The following is a 24,017-nucleotide window of genomic DNA, read 5'->3' as shown; positions in this document are numbered from 1 at the left end:
ACAAAAACGGTCAAATTCTTTTATCAGTTAATATTAAAAAATTATTAAGATCGCTATTTTTAACACTAATAACAACTTACTTACCCAAGATACTGTACAAAATTAAGCCATTTTTAAATCTATTTTTGCTGTGCAAACTTTGCAACAAAGCTTGTCACTAGGGTTTCATTATGATCTTTTTACCAATGATAGGAATTCCTATTGCCCAGAAACGAGATCTATATACAAATTACTACGGAGTTTGCTAATGTACGAGTATTTGGTATGTCCTAAACAATTTGCCAAAAACTAAGAGGAACACTGCAATTTTAAATAAACAAAGACCTGTAACATTTATTATGAACTCATATGGAATCCTATCTTCTCCTGGCGCCTTATTGAGCTTAACGTTTCTCAGCATATTCCTTAATTCACTTACACAAAATGGCATACCTAATGTTGAGTCCTCGGGGTAGTTCGCTACATAAAGTGTGCTGCTCATTTCTTGCCTTGGATTTAGAAGGTCTCTGAAATAGGCTTGAAATTCCAAAGCAGTTAAGTCAGCCATCACATGTTGGTCTTGGTTTTTTATCTCCTTGGCTAGGCGCCACTAGTCTCTGCTGTCTCGAACTTTATTAATTTTGAATTCTATTTGTCTTGTTGAGATTTCAAATAGCATAGTTTAGCCTATTGACTTTTATAATAATAATAATAATATTGGTAAATCTTCTCTATGTGGAATAAATTAAGTGGTGCGAGTTCACCACGCAGCTTTACCATCATCGAAATCTCTACGCTGTATTCATCCCGAAAATAGTTCTTCGCCTCCAAATTGTGATTGAGTTGACTGCAAATTGCTCTGTGCAGAGACCCAGTTGCTTCATGAAGGCATTTTGTCCATAACATATTATCCACTTTTGCAAAAAGGTGGTACAGTGACTCTTTCCAGTGGTTAAAATCAAAGGTATCTCTGTTAAGGTCCATGTCACTCTCCCTAGTAAGTTTCATCCATTCTGCATAACATCCTGACCTCTCTCGAATAGTTTGAAGTGCCAATATCTTCGGTAACCGGTAATTATCCATATTTATGATTTTGAGCACATACTCAATCTGCATTCGAAGTGTTCGTACAAAGAGTGGCTGTAGTTCCGTTTCCAACATAACTATATAGTTAAACGTATTTGGTGGCAGCCGAAAGACTCTTTTAACGTAGAAGCGTAACATCTTCATATTGCTTCGTTCTTCATGCTTGTAGGCTTTTCTCTCAGATGCATTGACATATTTAAATTTTTTGTCAAGTTCACTCCAATGTATGTATTTCAACTCTTTAACAATCTCTATATTCTCACCGTTGTAGTTCCACTTTTCATTAAGGCAGTTTCTACCTTTTCCGTCCTTAAAAATCATGATCTTGGACTTTTCCGTGTTAACTCTTAGGTTCCAGGATTTCCGTTTAAATACACATAATCTTAAGAAATGAAGTGCACGACTGGTTCGCACAAACTTGCGTATCCAACGACTCTGTTTACAAATATAGAACTTACAATCAGTGCGATGGAATCGGTGGACCCACTTTTTTCGACTACTCTTTTATCATAATGTCATTTTTGATTTAAATCTTTATTTTAACGAATGCAAACCTTGCCATAAGTCTCACTGTAAAAAACTCAAAGTTTTGGAAATTCTTTTCACAAGATCTTCAGGTCGTAGTTAGTATCAATAATCATAAATATTTGGAAAAAAATTACAAATAATTTTCAAAATATTATATTTATTTAAATCTGCTACTACTAGTACGGGAGTTGTAAGGATAGAAGATTGTTAATTTCCATACCAATCGGATAGAAGTATTTTTTTAGTAACCAAAACCTGCTGAATTTTGGTAATAACTCCAAGTTAAATAATTTTCTCCCATATCTAAGATTATATGAGGTGTGTTCAAAAAGTACCCGGAGGTTTTAAATTTCGCGGGTCTGAAGAGTCCGAAGGTCAAAATTTGTTGTATTGTATTGGTATACATGTCCCTTAAGTATATGATGCAATATTCAGCTATATTTACTGTTTACTTTGTCTGTGGTAGTTGCTAAGACAATTTTTGTTGAAACTGCTGAATTTTGACCAAAAAACAATCGCATGAACATCGCTCAGGAGCTGTTAAATGAGGTCAACCACGATCCAAGTTTGACGTCGACGAAACCAAAGCACAATTGTGCACCTGGAAGCATCCAACCAAGATGCTTGTTTGTAATTTTTTGGCCAAAAATAATACCGTAGTCATGCCCTTATCTCCATATTCACGGTGCAAATTTTCCTGTCTCCAAAGTTGAAGAGACCCATGAAAGGACGGCGTTTTTCCTCGATTAAGGCCGAATCGTTGAGAATCCTCAAGGACACACCTCGTAGTTAACATTTTCAATGCCAAAATCTTGATTAAAATTAAATCTCCTATGAACACAAATTGAGAATGACAAAACCTCAAACAAATGTTATTTCGAGATAAAGTTTAACTTTAGCAAAACCCAGAAAAATTTGTAAATCGATTTAAAAGAAGAAAAAAGCAAATATTTGTTTGTAAATAAATCATCAAGAAGATATATCTGGTTGTTCCCGACAGCAAACATGATAACTTCAAAAATGCATTAGTCTCCATAATATTCATATAAAATAGAAAACATTTAATCTTTGTTTATTCGAAATTGCAAAGTTTTCTTAGTTTTTGGACGCTCATTTAAGACAACTCATGTTGTTCAGGACATACCAAAAACTCGTATGTCGGTATACTCCATATTACTTTCTCATTTGTATAGACAGTACGTAGATCAAGTTCCATATTTTTTTGGACAGTTTTCTTTAATTTTATTTCCAAAAAATTAAAAAATAAATTACAACTCAAGAAGGTGGCAATTTTTCGACAAAATTCTATGGAGCGATGAATCCGTCCTTCAAATGCTCAAATTTTGAGAGAAGATAGATCCCGAACCTAAAAAACCAAAGCCATTTAGAGTTTCATCAAATAAACCTTCTAATCCTATAAGAACTTTGGGACTTTGCACATTACTCTGGTATCTATGAGGGCATAGTTGCCAGGCAACCTTGAACCAATTTTGTTGCCTCTACGTTCGCCTCACCGGAATCCCGTGAGTTGTATTGTTGTGGAGCTACGTAGAAGAAAAAGTGTATACCAAGCCGATAAGATCCCTAGACTACATAAGGGAGTTGAAAGTTAGGCAAATTTCTAGTATCTGATTGGCCATCTGCCAAAAAATTACCTTCCAATTAAGGCAACTTTAATGGAAAGCTGACTGGAAAGTTAGTTAGCAAAAATCTCCTTAACTATCAAGTTAAGTTTACTTCTGTCAAAATGACAGTTGCTAATGGTTTTCCATGCAAATGCAAGCCGAACTTAATTACTCTATGATTTATTTCTTTTCTGCACAACTTCATTTAATGCTTTCTTTAAAAAGGTTCCTTGTCAATTTGGAAAAGAAATAGCTTATATTTCCCTACAATTCAAAATACAAATCGTGATGAAAATGTAGCTTGCCTGAGGAGTGATTTGTAGACAATAATGTTTTTGGCAGTTTTTATGTTATGAACTTAAAGTAAAGTTTTGTGAAGTAAAGTTCTAAATTTGAAACTATTGACCCTTAAAAAACTTACTAGTTGAATTGGTCAAAATGTACGTTCAAAGAACAAGTGGAGCTGTGACTGAACCTGCCCAATTTAAAGCCTTTAAGTCAACTTTATAAGGAACTTATAACAATCGTTCTCGATATTAGGATGGAAAAGTTATTAGGCTTGATATAGCTGAAATAAAAATAGAAACAAACGTTTTTTTTTATATAATAGGAATTGTTTATTAATTTTGTTTTTGTTTTTTGTATTCTGTATTTATCTTATAAGTTTTTAATCAAACAATTATGTTCTTTTTTATTTTTCTCTCATATTTTTATATTATTCTATATTTATTGCAAATGTGAGTTGAATAAATTTATTGTAAATATCTTTTTTGTTTTGTTGTAAATTAACATTTCAATGCCTTTTTTCTCATTTATTTAATTTTATTTTGCAAACTTTGTTGTTTTATTTTACCAGTCTATTGTGAACAAGTGATTTAGAGATAGAGAGAGAGATAGATACAGAGAAAGCTTAAGATTAAAAGTTAATAAAATTAGATTCTCTATGGTGTTTGCTTTTGTTAAATGTTTTTGTTTGTTTTATTATTGTTTTGTACCTACTTTGTGTACTGGGGGAAGGTATTTACAGATGAAACCTATACCGCTAAATTTGTTTGTAAAAAAATTATTATTTTTATTTTCTTTTATTTTTTTTAAATATGTGTGTTGTTCATTTATAATATGTTTTGTTATCGGTTTATTGTATGGGCATTTAAATTTACAATTACTTAAGGTTTTTAGTTAGTTTTTGCATTGTAGGCATTGTAAAAGGTTTAATATACAGAAAGTACGCAGCAATTCGTTTAATTTGAAATGGACACCATAATTTAAATAACTTAAACGACTTCATCGATTCTGATAAAAAATGTCATTCTTGCTAATGTTAAAATAAGCTGGCAAGTAACATGATAAAACATACAAAACACCCATAAAAATAAAAAAAAGAAAATTGAAACTTTAAGTTCAATAATCATAAATTTTGAACTTAATTATATTCGGTCTAAAAATAAATATTATAATAGATACAATGACAACGACTGAGACACCTGGTTGTGAAAAGACACAATAATTGCTTCTGTCAGGCACAGTCATTGAATTCACATCCAAGCGAAACCGATAATATGATCAAAGTGTCAACTAAAATAGATGATAATGATGACTTATCGAACGATTGTAAACATGTGAATCTAAATATTGAGATTTAACTTAAAATATCGAAATGCTGCGTTCTTTCAACATAACTTAATAATTTGTATTACTTTCGTGTTAAGTTTCTTAAATAAAATAAATTTTGTTTTAAAAATTAAGAGTGTAAAAATAAGTAAAGCAAAGAAAAGGTGTTTTTAAGAAATGTGACAGTAAAAAACTATGCAAAAAAAATGATTAATTTAATCGAACAAAAACGTATATTCTTATAATTTAAAATTAAACATATAAATATTTTTTACTTTATTATCATCTTGTTTACACCAAGTTCTACCACAAGTTCTGAATACATAATTCACAGACTTTAAACTCCCATCTTAAAGAAGTGTATACCTATTTTAAAGACCTTATATACATATTTCTAGTTAAAAATTCTTTAAAGATTTTAAAATTTACAAGTTATTCGAAAATTTCAAACATTTGCTTCGACTAGTAAAATACCAATTCCGATAATTCTGAACACGACTATTAGTTACAGTTCAATAAAAATAAGCACAACGTAAGAACCTAGTGGACTATTTTATTTGGATTGTGATAGCTAGAAAAATAAAAATAATCTCAAAGTAAAAGTAACCACTTTGTGATTTCACTTTAGTAGTTTAAGAGATTATAAACATCATCTTTTTTAGCTAATTAGCAACCAGGAAAGACTTAAAATATTAATCAATCTTTTTAAATTTTTGCTCAACATTAAAAGTTAAAAAATAACTATTAACGAGTTACAAATTTGTTTGTAAGTCTTAGATACCTACTTAAAATAAGTTTAAAAACTTAAGTATAACAAATGAAATGTATTTTATTTTATCCAACACAAACAATCTGTTTCTGGTTTCTGTAAGTGATTTAGATACCGGAATTGTCCACTTTCCGTACAAATTCATTTTGTATGTTTGTCCAGGTTATATTTCTAAGATTGACAGATCTGGAGACTGAAATGTAAACACAATTCATTACCAGGCCTATTCTGCTATTCACTTGGATCGTATATTCGATTCCCTTTCACACTGCCTTTGCATTCTGCTATCCAACGGGTGAACTACATTATCCCAAACCAATTTGACATTCAAATAAACAGCTGTTCATGTAAAAATCTTGGGAATGTTTGATAAATTGGGCAGGTTTAGGGAACATAAGGGACTTCATTTGCAGTCAACTTCATTCTTTGAACGTAAATTATGACCAAGGCAACTAGTTAGCTTTTCCATTGTCATGAATTTCAAATTCGGAACCTTACTTCAAGTTCATAGTATGCCAACAAAATTATTGTCTACAAAACACTCCTCAGTTAAGCTGAAATTCCAGCACGATTTGCATTTTGTATTTTAAAGAAATATTAGTTATTTCTTTTCCAAATTGACAAAGGAACCCTTTTACAGAAAGCATTAAATGAAGTTGTGCAGAAAATAAATGAATCATAGAGTAATAAAGTTCAGCTTTCAGTTGAATGAAAAAACATGAGCAACTGTCATTATGATAGAAGTAGACCTGACTTAATAGTTAGAGAGATTTTTCTTGACTAACTTTCCAGTCAACTTTCGATTAAAGTTGCCTAATTGGAAGGTAATTTTTTGGCGGCTGGACAATAAAATACTAGAAACTTGCCTAAATTTCAAGTCCCTTATGTCGTCTGATCTTCCCATGTTTTGATTCATACAAAAATTAAGTTCAATCAATCCACCTAAACAGAATACATTGTGTAATTTTTGGAAATGGGCAGTATTGGACTTTTTATTCCAATTGTAAGCAGAGGAATAAGAGAATCCTCGAACATAGAGCTTCGGAGAAATGTTAAAAAGTGGGTTCCTTCCCCTAAAAATGTTAATATTCTTTTATTTATAAAACAAATATTCTAAATTTATCAATAAATTAGTTTTCAATTACATTTTGCTTACAAAAATTAACAAACCAGACATCAAATGAAAAATCCGCTGCGTTTTTTCTTTGCGGATCGGAATTATATCGAATTAATGCTTTCACGTGAATAGAAGAATACCGTGCAGTATTACCGACGTTACCGCCATACACAGATTCACTTTGAGTGAAAAGCAGAATAATGGTTAGTGAATATTCAAGTAAAATGTACTGAACATGTTCATTCCTACCTACGCAGCACTCAAATTAGGTTTGCAATTTCTTTTTCATAGTTTTAGAAATAAGAGATAGTGAATTTTTGAGAAATGAAATTATAAAAATTCTTTTCTTAGCTAACAGAAAAAGTTAGAAATTTTGTTTGTTTTTCTGAGAATACAAAAATCCCCGAGATCTTAAAGATCAAATATATGAAGCAAAAGTAACGATTACTTTTACGAATCAACTTTTGTCATCACTAGGCCCTAGCTTCTTACCCAACGATGATAATTTGTGTGCCTTACATTTGATCATGATGGCAAACAAATAACTTTAACTTGTTTCTGGTTTACTAAGTTTCACACAAAACGCTGTTGTTTGTGGTAAAACGGATATGTGGTTCACAAGCTAAATGCTGTTTCTTTGCTGTGCTAAGTCGTCATAGATTGCAATAAAAAACAACTAAACGAATCCAAAAGCTCACCACACCCGTAGTTTGTTACAAAATAAGAGGCCTTTCCTCCTCAATTTGAGAAACTGGTTATTAATTTGTCACTCATCGACAAATGAATCTTAAAAAATGCGAAAACACCAAACTCCATCATCAAAAATAAAAAAATACACTCCAAGTTGCTACTCAAAAGTAACGATGACATTAAACAAAAGTAACGAATTCTGCGAATTTTCCCATCACTAGGTTGAAACAAACGTCACTCACACAGACACAGTCAGCGTAATTCTTTTTGTCTCACCTACACTACCCATGAACAAAGGAAAGGGCGCGAAAATAAAACAAAAACAAAGATGAGACAGATATAGCAACAACAATGTGATCACCTCGTATAGGAAGTTGTTTGTAAAACAAAGCAAAAGATACCTACTTTTGAATTATGTGCGCCTGGTAATTTATGAAGAATTTTATTTGAAATTTGCCAATGAGAAAATATGTGGCATACGATCGTCATACGATAGAGTTTCTTGTTGTTGGGTTTGAACTAACGATTAGGAAGGTATTAAGAATATGGGAAAGTAGGATAAGGTGTCCATCTTTGTTCTATATTTATGTAAACAGAAATATTATATGAAGATTTCTTTAAACAAAAACAATTTAAATGCGTTCTTATTTTTAAATGTTAACTTTATTTTATATTGAAGCCATTACGTCTCGACATTTTGAGTCGATAAAATTGCGTCAGAAGTGTTATCATTTTTGGACTCGTTTGTCGATCACAATGCATTAGGATTTTGGATGTTTTCTTTTTTTTAAACATTACATTTGCATGCTTTATGAAAACTGAGAATCGTAGAACTGAGGACGCTAAAGGAAACACCTTTATCGGTTCGGTATGGCTGGGCCGGCAAAATGAAATAATTGAATAGTCAATAGAACAGGATACAGGTTAGGTACTGCATCGATAACGCTGTTTGAATAAATTAAATTTTTTTCTTTCTAATGCCCAAAAAAACAACAATCATTTAAAGTAATAATAATAATAATGTTCTGAAACCAAATCTCGCCTTTAAATTTATTAATCACACCAGATTTATAAAACATGCCAATTAAAAAATGTTAACAACCAAAGAGGAGGGTTTTAAGGCTAAGTTAAAACACAACATATCCCTGACAATACATTTTAGGTATGATGATTCTGAAAAATAAAACTCTTTTTCTTAGGTATATAAAATTTGAAATCATATGAGTCTATATATTTTTGACTCTATACAAAAGTATTGAGGAAACCTTGAATTAAAAGCTTTTATAGTTTTAAAAAATAGGGTTTTGAATTAGTTGTTACCGTTGGTTGCGAATCTGAACTTCAATTTAAACTATCTGCTCAAATTTTAAAAATACCAACTTTTAACATTATTCTTTATAACTATTAATGTTTTTAAAAACTTGATAGTGGGTAGTACCCGTAGCATGATAGTTAGTGCCTTGGACTGTCATGCCAGAGGTCTTGGGTTCGATACCTGCCCTGCCTGTGCCATCTAAAGTATTTTTCGATGGGTACTAGGTACCTCCTGCGAGGAATTGACAATTTTTCCAAGAGTAATTCTTATTTCTCGAATTAGCCGTTCGGATTCGGCTTTAAATTGTAGGTCTCTTCCAACATTACTCGCACACAGGAATGGTTGAGAGTTGTTACAGTCACTAGGCTTTAGTTCTCAATGGACTGTTTCGCCACCTAATTTTTAAAAACTTAATAGGTATAGTAGAATTGTTTAGACAACAGATTTGTTACAAGAACAAAACTTATTTTCAAACCGTTTTGCCTTTTCCTGTTGAAAACCGTTTTAGCATAAATGGTTAGCGTTATTAGATTTATGTATGGAACATATGTTCAATCTAACAGCTTATGAAGATTTTTCGAAATATTTCAACTGAATATTGATGAAAGGGATTCTAGATTTTCAAAACCTTCACGAATTTTTAAGAAAAAAGCTACTTCATATATTTACATATCCTTAAAAAGCCTTTTTTTGTAATTTTAACAAGTCATATCTCAAAAACTTAACGTGATACATTATTTTTGAAATAGGATCAAGGCTATCAATACCCATTGGAAAAGAGCAATTTTATTGCCAGGAACAAAACTTTGTCGACTAATGTAATGAATAATTTAATTTTTTAATAATTTAATAATTTGTTATTAAATAAAGGTAAATTGAAATATAAGTTTTTATGATTTGTTTTGATTTTAAAATAAATTTGAGATCAAAGTGACGTTTCTGTTAAAATTTTAGCACTAAAATCAATTTGAAACGAAGTAAATCATCATCATTAGGTCATTAGCTTTATCTCCATGATCCTTATGGCTCCGTGGAATAACTTCCTGGAATAACTTCCTAAGACATACATAGGTAGCCCCACAAAAAATAAATAAAATAACCCCCAACAAATGTATGGGAATGGGGAGATCTTTTCTGTGATAGAAGACCCAAGTTTTTGGCATTTAATTCATGCTTTTTTGGGGTAGTTATTTCATAGTGTGGATGTGGTGGTTTATTGCTCGTCGTCGATAAGACAATTCTAATAAAGTTGGGACTCTTTTCAATCCTTTCTTTGGACTAATTTCACTAGTTTTTGGGGACTTATTTTATGCCTTTTAAGTAATTTATTTGATTAACGAATTTGAGATCAATTTCATGGTGCAATAAAACCCAATTTTGGGAGGTATGTCATTGTTTTTTGAATTTCTTAAGTTTGGTTTTGAATTTTTTTCATTAAGTCTCTAGAATAAGATACGAATATACAAACTAAAACTTGTATTTTAAGGAAACGATCATTTTTGTGCCAATAAAATAAATAATTTAACTGAAAAACGGTCTTCAAGTCAAAGATTTATGAAAATATTTATAAGCTATTTAGTTTTAGCTTGTTCTTCTGACTTATAACCTTCCATGTATGTGAATTATAAACATCTTTAGTTAGAATATTGTGGTAAACGCTTGGTAATTGAATTTTGAATCGAAGACTTTATGTATATTTCAATAGTGTTTTGCTATCGTAGAAAATCCGAGAAAAAATTGTAAACTCACGTCGCCACGATTAGCATGAAGTTATAAGCATTGTTGCTTCTAATTATTTTTGCTCTGGTTAACCATTGAACCCTACCCAGGGTGCTGCATTACCATGTATCATATTTGATTGATAATATTTGTGGAGGCCCTCAAATTTAAAGGTGTACTAAATGTGTTAAATAGTAGTTTTAATAAAAGTTTTCTGGTAGTCTATTTAAATATTAATAAAAGTAAATCAAATAAATATTAAAAGTGTAAAACGACTTTCATTTAATAAGATACCTTGAAATAAAAAACAGGTTGCCGTGGCACCCAGGTTAGGAAATGTCCACTCCAAATATGGTTAGGGTTCTAGGGTTATGATGATACAAATTTTCAATAAATCTGAACAAATAACCGAAACATAAAGTCGATACAAATCAAAATAACAAACATTTACTCAAAGAATTTCAAATTCAAAGCGAGGTATTTCGTCTAAGAAAAGTCTGTTATGCATGTATGAATGTTATGAATGTTTAATGTATTTTTGAAAGCTTAATAAAATTATACAATATACTTAAAGTTTTAATTTAATAGCTATACTGTCACATTTTGGTACAATAATTGCTTAGAAATGCTTTACTTTAATTTACAGACGTGTTTATGAAATTGAAATAAAAAATGAACAATAATGAATAACAATAATCATGTTTTTTTTAATTTTAATTTTTGTTTAATATATATTATAATTATGTACATAGTTTGTTTGTTGTATTATTTAATTTAATACCCTTACATAAACTAATATCACTATTGCTACTATATACTTTTAACTTTTATTTCTGTATTGTATTTATTTATGTTTTATAATTTTTTTGTTTGTTTAATATTTTTGTGGTTACTTAAATTTCGTGTTAATTTATTAGTTGTTTTGTTGTTGTTGTTGTTTTTTGTTTTTTTAGTAGCTTAATATTATGCGTTCAATATTTACTTGTTTTTTTCTTTATTTTCATAAAATTCTAGAAATACTATTAGTGTATATTATATACAAAAAGTAGTTATATTTTTAATGACAATCAACCAAGACTCTCCAAAAATAAAGACACGCAATCTTTAGGTCTGCCATATCGTAAACTGCTTTCCTGTAAATCCACATGAACAACATGACCTCAAATACTCAACCATAAGCTTTAAAATATTTATACATGGTTTGAAAATGAAGGTCTGTAACTGCCTGGCTTGTAAGAGAATGCAATCTTTTATAAGTTCAATATTAAGATTTTATTCTTTGAATTTGAATAATATTGGAGCTTTAAATGTTGCAATCTCCGATTATTTGACCTTAAAAAGACTGCATTCATTTGACTGCAATCAATTAAATGCAATCATGTGAAATTTTATTTCAAGTGAATGCAGCGACTTCATTGAAATTTTAAAAGAATGTTAAGTCTTCTAGTGGTTGAAACAAAATTATTATAGGTCAATCGATTGGTGTTTGCAACACTTGAAGTTCGAATTTTCAGTTGAAATCAATGAATGCAATCTTTAAGTTGGATTCAATAAATGACTTATAATGATTGCATTCCCAAAAGATTGCATTCTTGTACAAGCCTGATAACTTCCAAATTTAATGTGGAAAATATAACAATTGATAGAGGTTTAGCACATTGAGCTTTAAACAATCTTAAAAAGTTATTGGTTTAAACAAAATCCTTTTTAAAAATACTTTCTCACATTAGGACTTGACAATTAGTTTTTAAATTGTATGCAGGGCCTCAAATTTATGTGTATGTTTTAAACTGGATAAGAAATACAAATGTTTTTATTTTTTTTGGAGATATTTTTACACATTGTCCTTAAAAATATGACCACTAGTGTATATACTATGTATAAATATAATTATTATTTTGTCGGTTCCAATTTTCTTTTTTTTTTGAAATATACAATTTTAATTTGTTTTTAAATTTATTTTTCTTTTAAATATATAACTTATGTATGTTTGAATGTATATGTTATTTTTTTGGCAACTTTCTTAGTTCGTATATTATATATTTATATAACTTAAATTTAGCACAACTTATTGCACATGGAAATATTTTTTAACATAATTTACTTCTTTTATATTTTTGTTTGTTTTTAATAAAATTAGATTGCACAAAGTTAGTATAGGTATATGAGTGGTGGATCAAAGGCATAAAAGAATGAGGTTTTTGTTTTATATCAATCAATTTTTAATTATAAATTTAAAAATGGGATATGTATGTGAAACATGAAAATTAAGGAATAAATTTAGTTTATTTTAATACGTCTTGTAAGATCATTTAAGTCTAGAATTAAATTTAAGCTAAATTACAAATTCAAAGGGTGGTTTATTTTACACACAGCAACTAAGCTTGATAGTTGTTTTAAGAAAAGGTCCTTTGAGAGTATTAAACAAGAAAATCACTTAAGAAATTTCGAGGTAATAATTCCTGTTCCGTGGCATTTTCTTAATTAATAACTAAGATACAAACAAATGAAACTATTTAGTAAAATTTTTAGTTGAATATTTTAAACACGTTAAGATTTTAAGTAACTGGGGTTTTTTTAGACGTGTAGTTTTCAATCTTTATATAATTTTTTTTTTCAGAATTGGCTGTAAATTGATTTATGCTTAGTTTTGTTTAATATTTTATAACAAATAGAACAACGTTAAAAAATCTTTCACCCAAATAATGGTTCGGTTCAAGCGACTCAATCAAACAATTGATTTTCTGAAGTACATTTTTGATGAGTGTATTATCTCGCATCATCTTGAGCCTGAGGTTTGACTATCAAAACACCGCTGGACTATATTATTCAGATAAGCCCGAGACGATTGACGCCTTGCAAGAGGATATTCGGCGCGTTATCGGAGTTGGAACCGGGCCTCTACAAACGGGGGCCCCCACAATAGAGGCTTCGGAAAATGTTTGTTTAAAACTCTAACCAGTAAACATCTTTTCCTTTCATATGTATTTTTTTTTTGGTCTTTTACCTTTACCGACAGCCTACAGTACTTTGTACATACATGATTATTTAATTATATTAATCTTAAATAACAGAAATTATTGACCTATATTTGTTCACTCCAATCGGGCAATAAAATATCAAAATCATATGACAATGCTGCAAACATGAGTGGAAAATACAAGAAGATGCGCGCTCTTATTTTGGAGAAAAATCATTTATCGGCACAGCGTTCGTACCTTGTTGTGGTCATTCTCTAAATTTAGTGGGAAAGGCAGCTGCTAACTCTTCTCCATTGGCTGTTCAATTCTTTGATTTCGTGCAGAATTCGTACATGTTTTTCACAGCCATTGCAGAGCGGCACCGATTGAGAAATTATTGGAGAAGGAAAGCGGCCTTGAAAATGTTAAGCGACATTCGTTGGTCTTATAGAGCTGAAGCTACGAAAGCCTTAGTCAACGGCTATTTGGAAATCGAAGAAGCTCTAACCAGCATATCTTCCAATAAAGAGCAAAAAGACAGCGTGAGGAATGAAGCAACGCACTTCCTACAGAAGATGAGTGGTCTCGAAACCGCTTTGATACGGGAAAGCACAAAGCGCAAATCTGTCACCCAAGGAAAAATACAAAGTATTCGCCTTCATCCCAGTGATTGACCAGCTATCCGTTTCTCTTACTGAAAGATTGCATGCCTATGAAGCTGTACGTTCGAGATTTGGATTCCTAAATTACATCGAGAAGATGGATGGTCAAAATTTGAACGCTGCAGCAGAGGCATTGGTGAAAGTGTATCCGGATGATTTAGAGCCTAGTCTTTGTAATGAGTTGGTTCAATTTGTGCCTTTGATTGACTCATGCAGAAAGGAAAAATGCTATGAAACAGATCAATCGCCGGAACTTTTTTAATACCAAATTCTCGAAAAGCAAAAATGCAGAGCTACATTCCCAAACCTAGAAATTGCATAGAGAATGTATTTGGTTTTAATGGAAACAAATTCCACTTATAAAAAATAGACACGATCGGACAAAACCGTCTATCGAAGCACTCTCTCCTGAACATTGAAAGCGGTTTACTCCGAGAACTGGATCTCAACGAAATCATCAACGATTTTTCGGCGAAAAAAGGTCGAAAGGTTGTTCGTTAACCCCAAAATTTAATTTCAGATAATTCTTTTTTCCGTTTATATTTACATATACATGTTTGTTTAATACTAAAGGAATCTACTTGGTCTTACAAGAAATCATTTATTGAAAAAGTCGAGTGAAAAAAAAATGGTTTACTTAATTTTGAAAATAATTTGGGACGAGGGGGCCTCCGCTCCTTTATGTTAAATGTTAAAAAAAATACCTTTTTTTATTTTTTACAATCTAATAATTTAATTTGTTTCTTAGAAATTTAAAAAAGAAAATAAACACTTTGAAAAGCCGTCGCTGATCTTATTTAAAAAAAAATCAAGGACATAAGGTGAAGCTTTGAACTTTAAGAAAAAAACAGGTCGTTTTTTGTAGAACTATAAGATCATAGTATATCAGGTCTTAGAGTGAAGAAGCAGTTGCAGAAGCAGTCTGCTCAGGTTCAGGATTACTTCAATGAAAAAATTTGCAGCATATCGGCACAAACGCATAAAATAGGTCAGTGTATCGAATTTCGTATCACAAGTTTAATGTTTTTCTGACAAACAACCAAACAAAAATCTATTGATTTGTCAAAATTTAGTTTTTTTGTTGTACTAAGGATATTGTTGTAAGGAATTGGAATTTATGCTTTTAGTTTCTTTTTAAAGGTCACGTTTTCGAAATAAAACCCTCTGAAAATGCAAGCAAAAATTAATAATAAGCTCCTAAAAAAACATTGTAAGATGATTTTACAAATCTTTTTATTCTAAATAATGCTGTCTTCCGTCGTTAAAGCGTGACACGGCCCCGATGCCGCTATATCTATGATTGGGCACTTGCATCCAATGGCCTGATTATGAGGTTCGCGTCGGATCGTTTTCAATTCGAACTTTTCAAATTCAACTCGCTTCCTTATCAACGAATTTGCGGCGAATCGAAAATAGTTCTTCCTATTTTCGAGTGATTTGACACTTTTTGTTTAAATTTTTCTTCCTATATTCCAGTGGTTTGACAGCTTTCCACAAATTTTGTTTTGTTTTGATTGATTTTGTAAAATTTGCGGTGTCTGTGAATCCGCCAAAAAAAAACTTGTCAGATTTCAACTCGCTAACAAACATTATGACATTTCAAATACGCCTTCGAATTCGTTAATTATTCGAATTCAAAACGAAGAAGGCGAAAGCAATACTGGAAAAATGGCAAACTCACAAGCGAAACGATTCGCCGCGAATCCCATAATCAGGGGCCAGGAAACAAATCAACTATCAGTACTCGGTATGTGTATCACAGATCACCTTTTATGGAATGATCACATATTTGACATTGCCAAAAAATTCTGCCAGGTGCTTAGGATTTCTCCAAGAATGCAAGAAATTTTTCACCCCTTCTGATCTGGCTGTAATTTAAAAAGCCTTCATCATAATTCGCATATCTTGACAAATGCTCCTAAAAGAAGTTTAAATCTCGACAGACTTTAAAATGATAGGCGATAGAACTATAATCGAAAAATTTACATCGCTAGAACACCGTCGCAATGTCTCATACCTTTCGTTATTTTATCGATATTTTTAGAAACAATGTTCTGACGTATTAACCAGTTGCATTCCACCCCCTAAACGAAAAGCCGTAATACTCGCACTTCCAGGAATGCTCGTCAGTTTACCCTTGAGCTCAATTTCGGGCGTACTGTTAAGTATAGAGATTCTTTCTTGTGGAATACTTTGGCCAACGCTGTTTTTCCCTCCCAATTTGATGTTAAGAACTTTAAGACCAATCTCCACCGGTATCTCCTTTAAATATAAACATATAAAGGGTACTAATAACCCCTTGAGTGCCTATAAATTATATAAAAAAAAAAGATTAAATCATTTAAGTACCTCATTTAGTTTTCGTAAACTCTTATTAGCCTTGAGATGGCTTTTAAAATATTTTCAATGTATAGTTTTGAATAGTTCGTTTAAGAGTTAAATTTTGGTGCTGATTCCGAATCCGAACATTGTTTTTATATATTCTTCAACACATTTCAAAACTCGATGTTTATACCTTATGACTACGAGTTAGTAAAAAGATCAGTAATAGCTTTCATATAGTTTTGCGCCTTTCAGTTAAGCACCATTTTAACATAATTGCTTTAGCGTAAGATTTACATCTAATGAGGATTTTTGAAAAATAATAAGATACTGAACACTTTTAAACGGAATATTAAATTAAGGGATTGTAGATTCGGGAAATCACCAGGAATTTATAAAAAATAAACGAATAAAAGTATTCATAGAATCATAATTGACTCCAAGTTAGGTTTGAACTGCTTTCTTTGTAAACTAGAAACAGCTTTCAAAAAGCTACACTTGAAACTTATCTAACTCAACAAGGCTACCAACAAAAACAACTTGACGTTTTCTAGCGCATTCTTCCTTGAGCGACCTAATGATATACTAATTAAATCTTTGACAAGCGCAGGAATTTTCTATACAAAAGTTTCTTAAATCATTCCGAAGTGTGCTTCACTTTGGATATTAAAAACAATATTTATAAATATAACTAATTTACGTATACTGATTGTAGGTTATATGACGTTAAATAAAAACCTCATTCATTAGCCGTGTATCCTTTACTCTTTTTTTGTATAGTGCACTACTCGTAGATAAAAACTAAAATCACAAAATTTACCACAACACATGGCTTACGTAAGAGTAGATCCACACAACTGAGGTCTTTGAGACCTATATAGCCGTGTCGAAAGATGAAAACTAAAATTAATCAACAAACTTAATTTTAAACAGAGCTTTTAAGTCTCTCACAATGTTTTATGATAATACATAATAATTATATGGTTTCCATTAATGGCCTATCCATAATAATAGTTTAATTAAATACCTTATAGTTTCGCCTTCACTACCGCTATTCGTCGACTCTATCATTTTGATAGAGTTTTTATATTATATACCTATTTTTATATATGTATAAATATAATTTTATATGTATTGTCTGGTATGTGTCACTTAAGTAGATGAATGATGTTCAACTGATGATGATGCTAATAAATCCTTATAGCAGCTGTGCTATGACTGGATCTATCAAGCACATGTGTTCTGCTCCACGAACAGGCAGACGGTTTAAGCAAAAATGTCTTATCATTTCCGGAACGGAGTCGAATGGCCGACTAAACTGACCAAGGATATATTGACCGGAGTCGTTGCGTTGTATTCGCATATGCATGAATCCTTTGGCGCCCCTGCAAAATAAATTCTCAGTTAAGAAGAGTGTTCTGCTATTTTGTGAACTCGTATGTCTACAAAATGTGATTTCCCATTCTTCGTTTCAACTTACTTTAATGACAAAGAGTAATCTTGTTTGGTTGACTCACAATTACGTACAAGGAAGCTGCCCTCACTCAATGGCCTCAGGGTGGTCTCGGCTTCGATGCGTGTGATAGCTCCATGATACCACCTGCGGATATAGAAATTGATTAGAAAAAATTGTGTTAAACAAAAATAAAAAAAAATAATACGATTGATGGATGGATGGATTTTTGTATAGTTCGCTTACCCTTGTCTCTCTAGTGGAACGGAAATGTCAATTAAGTCAACGGCGGATGTGAAGCCAGTAATTAAATTCAAATTCAGTTCCTTATTTGAAGGGATGCCACGAAGATCCAGACTTCCGAATTTGGTGGTCGAACGGACAGGCTCGTTTAGGTTTAGGGTTAGATTTTGACGGAAGATTGCTGTTTCTGCTAAACCATAATATAGATTAAAACAAAAATAAAGTTTATTTAAATATTTTTAAAAAATAATAATGAAGGAATGTGAGAATGGCTATATTTTTTGAAGTAAACAAACATTAAATTTCCCAGGATTGTTTGAATGTACAACTAAAGGGTGTTTTCACAGTGGCTATTATTTTATGTAAAAGCGGCGAATCATGCTTTATTATAAAGATAAGGGTTTGCCAATATGAATTGAAAATGATTTCGGGCAAGTATGGCTGCCTCTGCTGGCCGGAATAAATTCTAGCTGACGTCTAATTTTGTACCATTTTTTGCAAATTGGGACCGTATCCCAGCAAAAACCAGCCGAATATTTTGTCCATGGCGTCAATCGTCTCTTGCCTACCTGCGTATTTGCAAGATTTTCGAACATAAATTTACTGACAGCTGTCAAAACGACAAACTCCAAATAAGGTATTCCGCAGGTTCAGACGGTATAAGGGACTTGAAATTTAGGCAAGTTTCTGTATCTAATTGGCTAGCTGCGAACAAATTACCTTCCAAATAAGGCAACTTCAAATTGACTGGAAAGTAAGACAAGAAAAATCTCCCTAACTTTTAAGTCAAGTCTACTTCTATCAAAATGACAGTTGATCATGTTTTTTCATTCAACTGAAAGCTGAACTTTATTACTCTATTATTTACTTATTTTCCCCACAAACTTCGTTTAATAGTTTTGTAAAAGAGCTTTCTGTGAATTTGGAAAAAATACAAGTCATATTTCCCTACAAAATACAAATCGTCATAGACTTGTAGCTTTCCTGAGGAGTGTTTGGTAGTTAATAATGATTTTGGTGGTTTTTTTTATTATGAACTTAGCGGAGAGGTTTGTGAAGCAAAGTTCTGAATTTAAAATGTATGACACTTGAAAAACTAACTAGCTCCCTTGGTCAAAATTTACGTTCAAAGAATTAAGTTTACTGCAAATGAAGTCCCTTATGTTGTCTTAACCTGCCCATTCTTATTGTGAACACTAACCGTTATTATTGTTTATCTGGGATTTAAGTTTAATTATTCAAATATGTATAACCGAATAAGGACCTTTTGAAGAAAGAAGAAAGAATTAATAAAAACCAAAATAGTTTTTTGATTCAAGACTACCAGATGAACACTTGAAGTCTCTTCCACTACAATCTGTAAAGGGTAAAGAAAAGCTGAAAAAAGGTGCTACCATTTTCACACGAACTGTTTAGAAGCTTTCAGATTAAAAATTTGTATGAGTCTTAAATGTACCATTTTCGCCTAAATTGGCTAATTCTAACAAAGATCGATCGGGTATCTAATGACAAATAAGACGAACGATTTCTCTTTCATTTGACATGTCCAATGTCCATGTCCATAATATGTTAACCACAGAATTCAATCCATCAGACATGTTTAAAATCAATTATGCAGATTGCATTGGTTTTAATTCTGTGGCAAACAATTTTGTATGTAAAGTCCTCCAACAACTAATTAATTTGTCCGAAGCGAACGGAACCGAGCCAAATGAAATCAGTGACGTTCTACCGAAAACACTGATGGATGATTCGTTTTGTCAGAGGAATTCTTATAACCACAAGGTTGAAATCGTGGTTCAATATATAGAAATGCACTCGACATGCAGTTTGGAGATGTATGTTCAACAACCACATCCATCACACATCCAATATGTGATGCAGTAACTTTAGGTTTATGTCTATGAATGCATCTTTTATACGGAACACGGGTGAACAACATCGTGTCAGTTTTATTTTAATTAACCCCATACTCGTAATTTTTCCTAGAAATAGAAATGCATTCAACAAAGAGAAATTGAGAGGGAGTCCGCTGTTGCTGTTGTATCCTTTTTTAGGGTGGGCAGCAGGACATCACGATTTCGGTATAATGGGTGTTGCAAAGGGTCATCATCATCATCATCATCATCATCATCATCATCATCATCATCATCATCATCATCGTCATAGTCAACAAAATTATTCTCCCATTTTAGATGAGAAGAAGCCTTTGCAACTGGTCAATTATGACACACAAAAGTTCATCCTTTTATTGTCCTCTTAGGTATGATATGGACATGGACAAGCCCGTGGGCTATATATTCTTGCAGGGTTGCTGACTGTTTGCGTAACGTGTTAGGACACCATTAGGTACACTCGCTGACTTATACGAGTAATTTTTACGTGATATTTAAGTACAGTGTAAGTAAGTGTTTGCAGTGCTAGCTTTGCTGACGCGTGCATTTCTAAGTTTCGCCAGTAAATGACGCTTGTTAATGAGTTTTTCTTTTTCATAGGTAGAGATGCTGTGCATGAAGTAAGTTGTAAATAAATATAAGGTCGAGAGATGACGAAATTGTGTTTGGAAGTTTATAAATTGACACATCCTGCAATTTAAGGCTGAATTCGATTGCGGTCTTTTGAAAATTCTCAGTATGTCAATTGGAAGAAAATTGAGAATCTGAATAAAAATAATGTGACATATGGGGCAGGAGAGAAATCAACGGGCAGATTCAGATAACATAAGGGACTTGAAAGTAAGTAAGTTCTAGTGTCTGATTTGCCACCTGCCAAAATATTGCTTTCCAATTTAGGCCACTTTAATGGAAAGTTGACTGGAAAACTAGTCAAGTAAAATCTCTCTAACTATCAAGTCAAGTCTACTTCTGTCAAAATGACAGTTGATCATGTTTTTTCATTCAACTGAAAGCTGAACTTTATTACTCTATGATTTTTATTTTCTGCACAACTTCATTTAATGCTTTCTGTAAAAGGGTTCCCTTTCAATTTGGAAAAGAAATAACTAATATTTTTTAACAATACATAATACAAATCGTGATGGACTTGTCGCTTGCCTGAGTTGTGTTCTTTAGACAATAATTTGTTTGGTGCTTTTTATACTATGAACTTAAAGTAAAGTTGCTAAGTAAAGTTCTGAATTTGAAATTCATGAAAATCGGCAACAGATACTTGAAACTTGCCTTTCCATAAAGTCCCTTATCTATGTCGTCCGAACCAGCCTAATGTCTGACTTTAATACACAAAACGCTCAAGAAATATAGCCACAAAACTTAAAACTGAATAAATCAAAAAATTAAAGGTTTAAAACCATTTATGATTGTATTTGATCTATACCTAATTTCAAGGCCTTGTTTTCATCCCGCATTGAATGACTCGATGAAGCCTGTGATATTCCACTAGACTCGGTGCTATGAACAAGTAGATTAGTCATATCTGTCTGGTTCATACGAAGTCGTCTGCGAAGTTTTGGCATATCAAATGGAAGATCACCCAAGTCAACTGAAGTTGCACTTCCCGATGTACAGGTATCCTGGTGGGAAAAAAAAACATTTCAGTCAAGAGCTTACTTTAGTTTTAAATTGAATTTCTTACCTGTTGTAATGTTTTCCTTCTTCTTAATTTGGGCATATCAAATGGAAGATCTCGAAGGTCTTGTGGAAGTCCTAACCCACTAATAGGTCCAATTCCACTATCTGTTTTTTCGGATGATGGAAAATTCAATTTGGGCAAAGTGAACTTATGTAGTCCGGATTTTTTGCCATCTTCGCCACGTGAGTGTAGCGAGATTCCACTATCCGAGCCAAGAATCTCATCGGCTAAATGAAGAAGCGTTTTATTCGGTGGAGGTCGTCTCTGCTTTTTTAGCAGTACCTCAGGAACAGCTTGCTGGTTATTATCAACCAGTAGTGCTGCTTTTTGCTCCTCGGGAGAAGCATTTTTCTGAAACTCTGATGTATCGGATGCAGGCTCCTGGGATGACTTGTCCGATATCGGACTTAAGATATGCAACTTAGAGTGAATAACTATGGGCGCTCGCAGAGGAAACGCTAAACTCGAGCCAGACTCAGAGCTATGTGAACTCAACGATGTTGAGTGCCTTGACCCTGAGCTGGAAGTACTGCGATTACCTTCGCTTGTGCTCGAGCGAAGCGACTCCATACTGCCACCACTACTCGATGTGGCGATACTTTCAGTCGATGAATAATTGTGCTGGTGTCGCCGACCATTTGCCGGTGACGAGTTATTCGACGACGCTTGTGCATGGCCAACATGGTGGTGGTGACCGCTGCTGGCGCCACTTTTACGCAACTCCAGAACTCTACCAGACTCTAGCACAAATGAACGTGGCCGTTCTGGCCGAGTTCTGGACTTTTCAGCAAAACTACTGTTCTGGCTATCAATCGAAGCTGCAGCGTGCATTGCACGATGATGCGATTGTATCGGAAGACGGAGATCCTTGAGCCTTGGATGGGCGGCCGGATTTGATGAGGGCAGGTTGGGCGCACTCTTAATGCTGTTCATAAAAAACCGATCGTGTTTGCTGGGGAATTTCATTGGCAGGGGGGCTGTCGAGGGCGGCGATGGAGTATACCCGCGCATGGGAAGCTGCGAGTTGGACGTTGTATTGTTCATCTGGTCGACGCTTGTATTGTGATCGATGTGGACGTTCTCGAGATCGTTTGATAAGGCTGACACACTGCCAGCAATGGCACCACCACTTCCAACCGTACTACTCGAGTTGGCGGTTCCACTGGCAGCTGTTGTCGCTGAGGCATTTGTTTTGTCCTGAATCGCTTGGTTTTTCGAATTCTTAAGGCGTTTGCCTTCAAGTCTGGTCTTTCGCTCTGAAGGCGGCTTTGGCTTCGGAATAACATTATTGCCGTTTTCGATTTGCAGCAATACAGAATGATTTGTTATGCGATCAACTTCATCCAAGTCATCGTCGGACTTTGTGATCTTGCAATCGAATGCGGTTTCGTAAAACTGACGTGTGCGTCCTCCCGACATTTCGCCTTCGTCTTCTTGTTCTTGTTCAGCTGGAAGTTGTTGCTCGTCAGGGAGATTATTTACGCTATTTGTGGATGCCGAACAATCAGCACACTCGTGCACACCCTGCGCATGAACATAGAAGATGCTTCGTGGCCGAAAATATTCGTCTAGATCATCTCCAATAGTGGGTGCGGCACAGGCGCAAACTGCTGGCCCTAGAAGTCTATGTGGCGGCATCGATTGCAACTCACTCTCAAGCGGTATAAACTGGTTCGGTTGCAGTTGAAGTTCGACTTTATCCCCAAGTCCACTGACACTTTGAATATTGCACGTCTGTCGGACGAGTGCCAATGCTCTAGCATGCCATTCACGACGCTTTTGACACTCGCTGCAATCGGAATCATCCGAAGTGCTAGTCGAGGGTGTTGTACAACGTATTATTCTAACTCCCTCCTCGGTGAATGAGTACCGCTTTGGGGTAAGTTGCTGCGGGATCTCCGATGCACCTTCAGGCTGTTCACGGTCTACCTCTGGCACATCGAGACTGGTGCTTTTTCTATAGGCACCCGCTACCACAGGTTGCTGAGTTAATTGCGGCGGCTCGGATGCTGTGGATTGGCGACTTTTTTGCTTAGTTTCCTTGTCAGTGTCTTTGGTCTTTAGCAGATCCGAATAGTAGTATGGCGACGGGTTACGTTTGCTATTTGCAGTGGCATCAGAGCTAAGGGTTGTTAACTTCCTAGGACTTCGGTGTAACGGTGGCAGGGGTCTAACTAAGTCTTCTGATATGCTATCAGGTGAATTAAGTTCAGGTGCTTTAACAGAATTAGTGTCCTCGTCAGCAGATGACTTGGGTGCTGAGGAATCTGTGGAGTAAAAGATAATGACAATGTAAAAAAATTGTCTGAACTTGATTATATTTAAGATATACATGAGTACACGAGCTTGG

At 33.4% G+C, this 24,017-nt stretch overlaps 2 protein-coding genes across 5 annotated transcripts in view; both read right to left on the bottom strand.

Moving 5' to 3' along the window:
• LOC129943148 (gamma-aminobutyric acid receptor-associated protein) overlaps window positions 1–24,017 on the bottom strand; it is a 351,335-nt gene that overhangs the window by 19,452 nt on the left and 307,866 nt on the right. The window lies entirely within an intron of this gene.
• LOC129943135 (uncharacterized) overlaps window positions 16,806–24,017 on the bottom strand; it is a 237,162-nt gene continuing 229,950 nt past the window's right edge. Inside the window, exons 6-10 of one of the 2 annotated variants that reach the window (XM_056052387.1) lie at window positions 21,671–23,934; window positions 21,413–21,608; window positions 18,083–18,269; window positions 17,864–17,983; window positions 16,806–17,768 (exon numbers count right to left, since the gene is read on the bottom strand). In XM_056052387.1, the coding sequence (XP_055908362.1) occupies window positions 17,582–17,768; window positions 17,864–17,983; window positions 18,083–18,269; window positions 21,413–21,608; window positions 21,671–23,934 (2,954 nt within the window). In that variant the 3' untranslated portion in view covers window positions 16,806–17,581. The remainder of the gene's footprint in view (window positions 17,769–17,863; window positions 17,984–18,082; window positions 18,270–21,412; window positions 21,609–21,670; window positions 23,935–24,017) is intronic. The other variant, XM_056052388.1, reaches the window with a different exon arrangement.

This window comes from Eupeodes corollae, chromosome 1 (genome assembly GCF_945859685.1).
Source record: "Eupeodes corollae chromosome 1, idEupCoro1.1, whole genome shotgun sequence".
NCBI classification, from domain to species: Eukaryota; Metazoa; Arthropoda; class Insecta; order Diptera; family Syrphidae; genus Eupeodes; species Eupeodes corollae.
This window is presented reverse-complemented; position numbering and strand designations above follow the sequence as displayed.